This window comes from Malania oleifera, chromosome 1, assembly GCF_029873635.1.
Source record: "Malania oleifera isolate guangnan ecotype guangnan chromosome 1, ASM2987363v1, whole genome shotgun sequence".
Taxonomy (NCBI): domain Eukaryota; kingdom Viridiplantae; phylum Streptophyta; class Magnoliopsida; order Santalales; family Ximeniaceae; genus Malania; species Malania oleifera.
In genome coordinates, this window is record NC_080417.1 from 51397743 (window position 1) to 51401409 (window position 3667).

General features: G+C 42.1%; 1 protein-coding gene across 1 annotated transcript; it reads right to left on the reverse strand.

Moving 5' to 3' along the window:
• Positions 1–304: 304 nt before the first annotated feature.
• On the reverse strand, positions 305–3235 carry LOC131155401 (CSC1-like protein At4g35870). The gene has a single exon (XM_058108492.1). It carries the CDS (start codon positions 2925–2927, stop codon positions 438–440), a length of 2490 nt encoding a protein of 829 aa, XP_057964475.1. The 5' UTR covers positions 2928–3235; the 3' UTR covers positions 305–437.
• Between the last annotated feature and the right edge of the window lie 432 nt (positions 3236–3667).

Here is a 3667-nt window from a genome sequence, read left to right on the forward strand (position 1 = left end):
ATATGCTCACTAAGCTCTCCTATTTGCATATCACCAGTTATGACAGCAGCAATTTCAACACCCAAAATGTAGCTAACATGTCTGATGAGACACTACACAAGGCACATTTTAATAAGATTATGCTCCATAAAAATCTGCATGGTCCCCATCACATCTTCGCCCTTCAATTCCACCCAACAATTTCAGACAAATTTATATTGAAAAGACAGTCCAAAGCAAACAATAGATGTTATGTATGTTGCCTCTCAGCATCAGGCTCTCAGCAGAATAGAAACTCAACTACACTAGTTGCTCTTGATCAAAATTCAAATGGCAAAGCAGACTGTAAAAATTTTACATTATATACTTTAAGAACATAAAGAATGAAGTGTCATAATCATACAGGATCGATACAAAAGATTTTCTTTTAAAGGGCCAATGGAAAGAGGGACATTTCATCATATACGATATGCATCCCATTCAAATTTGGGCTGTGAGAGAACCTCATAATCAATGGGCCCATCTACAATGCAGTCAATATTCTGTACGCCTTCCAACAGGGCAGGCTCAAAACCATCATTATTAGAAGGCAACAGTTTATACAATATTAGCAACCCAAGAGTGAAAATAGCTTGCAGCTTTGTGGAGTCCCCTTGGACCGAAAAGAACAAGAGCATTGACAGGAGAAATAAATCAACACAGAACCGCATGATACACAAAACAGTGTCCATCAATCTTCCATCATTGCCAGCAGGGAATCCTCGAACTCTGTAAACAAAGAGAAAGTTGTACTTATCAACCACATACCTGTACCCAAAATAAACTGCACCAACTGGGACAACAAGTGGAGCGAATGACGAATATATCATGGTCAGGGCAAATATTGTCAGATTAAAAGCATAATATTGTGCAAAATCAAACGTTTGTTTGGGGACAGGTGAGGTTCCATTGACGGGATACACAGATAGATCTTGTCCCTGTAGATCAATTACATTCAATCCAGAGCCATGTGAAGTTCCATTATTGTTTGCAAATGATCTTTCAGTCATCAGAGGCCTCCGAAGGCTGTCTGTTTCTTGATTTTCTAATGGGTATTCTTCACTTTGTTCAGGTACCAGATTTAGCATGTCATTCTTCCGAAATTTCTGAAGCTTCTTTTTTATCCAAGGTACTGGAGCCAATAGATCATAAGATATTCCCAAAAAGGTGCAGGTGATTAGAAATGCAAGAGAGGAGAGGCATGATCTTGACAGGAATGAGGCACTCATATACTGTTCAATCCTCTTGCAATCTTCTCCATCCAAGTAACATCGTCCCATCCGCAAGATTGCACTCTCTAAGGAAGATTCAACCAAACCCCTCAGGATAATGAGATTTACAAGGAAGAAACAAACCATCTTCAGAAGCGCAGCTCTTTGCTCGGCAGAGAGTGTGAGATGTCGCTCAAACATGGACAGATAAGAAAGAACCGATGGGACTATTATATACATGCTTACAAATATAATAACATTGGGCAGGAACTGAAAGATTAGGGTTGCCACCCAGCTCGAGCTTTGCACCCAAGCCAGCCACAGTTGGGCATTATCCATCGCTTCAGCATTGATAATCCGCCCAGCACTCTTCACAGCACTGATCACCGCTAGAGGTGAACTAAAGAACAGCAGCATCAACAGCAGGCATGTGTTTACGCACACCCTACGCAATTTCAGGGAGAGCTTTGTCGATCCCAAATGACTCCAGTAAATATCTGTTGCTAGTGGCGCCCGTTCGACCCTCCATTGGTTCCTCTCCAGCTGCAACTCCATGACAGAGAAGAACTTACCAATTCGCCTCTTCTTCTCCTTCCGAAAGTCCTGAACAGCTTTATTAGCAGTGTAAACATCTTTAAACATCACAAATGCAACTCCAGCACCAGGTGCCCGCCCTTCCTTGTATGCAGCCAATTCAGTCTCTAAATCAGCTCTCAATTCTTGCAATCTCCTCAATCTCTCTTCATCAGTAAAACCAATGCGATTCTCAACCTGATGCAAAAAAATTTTTATTCTTCTCCACATACCACAAACCTGGCTCCATAATCCCGCTGACGAAACCCCACCATTTTCACCATAATCACTTTCATCCATTAAAAAGCGAGAGTCAATTCTTGCCACCAACCAAGAAATGTCATCCCGAACTTTCACCAACTCTGCAACTAGACCATCCAATGCACACAAATCCATAGGCACAATGACCCTGTACACCTTCCCAGGATACTTATGCTGAAAATAATCCTGCAAAGGTGTCTTATCGTAACCCAAACTTTTTGGTATTCCCTGCACCATTATACTAAAAATTGCGGTCGAGCCTGTGGTTTGGTCACCTAAACTTCCATATCCGTCCCTAAACCTAGTGATTCTCAACCGTTCCTCAATTGTAGTCATACCAAAATGCACCAAAACCACAACAACAATTGCAAAAAGAAAGTGAACCCACAAAAAAGGCGAACCTTTCTCAATGTGATTTATCGTAGTTTTTGAGAACTGATCATCTATCACAGTAGTACCGGCATAAAGATTCAGAGGGAGGATGAGCGATACCGCGATAATAGCAATTCCAATCAAAACGGCGCAGCTCCCACCTTCAATGGTCAAAAATTGAGCTGCGTCCGCACCACAGTGGCGAGCGATCTCGCGCCCGGTGGCGTGCCACACAGCGAGAAGCTTAGCAACGAGAGCGGAGGGGCCTGGAATCCGGCGGTGGTCGCTTCTGAGCTTCACGAAGAGGAAGATGACGACACAACAGAAAGCGCCGATTGCGGATATGTTGATGAGGTACTGTATGTTTCCGTACCACACTATCTCGCCGTCGGCGTCCCGGTCAGTTGACGGCGACGGCGGAGGAGATATGGTCTGGTTCATGGCCGGAGAAGGAGATATGATCGGCGATGAATTAGGGAACGATAAGTCCATGTAGTTGGGCAGGTGGAACAGGCTATTTTTAGGGTTTCCTCATTGTTAATCGGGTTGAGTTAGAAGGAAGAAGAACAGATTGCGAGGGAAGAACCGGAGTGGCCGCTAGGGTTTTTGTGGAAGATTCGTGGAGTGAGTTGAGGGGTGGACAGAATGGAATTGATACGCGTTTTGGAGTGCTCGGTGCTGCGCGAACGCCGAGAAGTTCCGATAAACCTCGTGTTCACAAAACACGATTTCAAAGGCGGTATAACTGCCTTTGCAGCTTCTGCTGTTATCTGCTCTCATTTTATTAAACAGCATATGAAATCTGCACAAATTCAGTCCAGCGTTTCCTAATTTGCTGGAGTTTTGGACGTAAAATACATGTGGTTTTTTTTTTTTTTTTTTAATTTTTATTTTGGCTATTAATAAAAACTGAATGAAACATATATAAGAAAATTTTTTTATTAATGCTGCATTTTTACATCCTACAAAATTTGAGCACTCTTTGATGAAACACTATCTACCTTAATTGAAGTATAATAATTTTTATAAAGTTGTCGTGTGTAGCGATCTTAAGTCCAATTCCGGTGAACTATTATCAGCTTTCACCTAAAGCCATTACATTTGGTATCAGAGTTATCCAGGTGGTACTACCATGTGGGCAAATCCTACACACATATATAAGTCATTTTGATGAGGACATCAAAGATTAAATAAGAGAGCATGTCACAGTCCCATATTAAATGTCTACTGAG

Excerpts from the sequence above, each read along its gene's own strand:
- LOC131155401 (XM_058108492.1), bottom strand. The coding sequence starts at position 2,927 with ATGGACTTATCGTTCCCTAATTCATCGCCGATCATATCTCCTTCTCCG.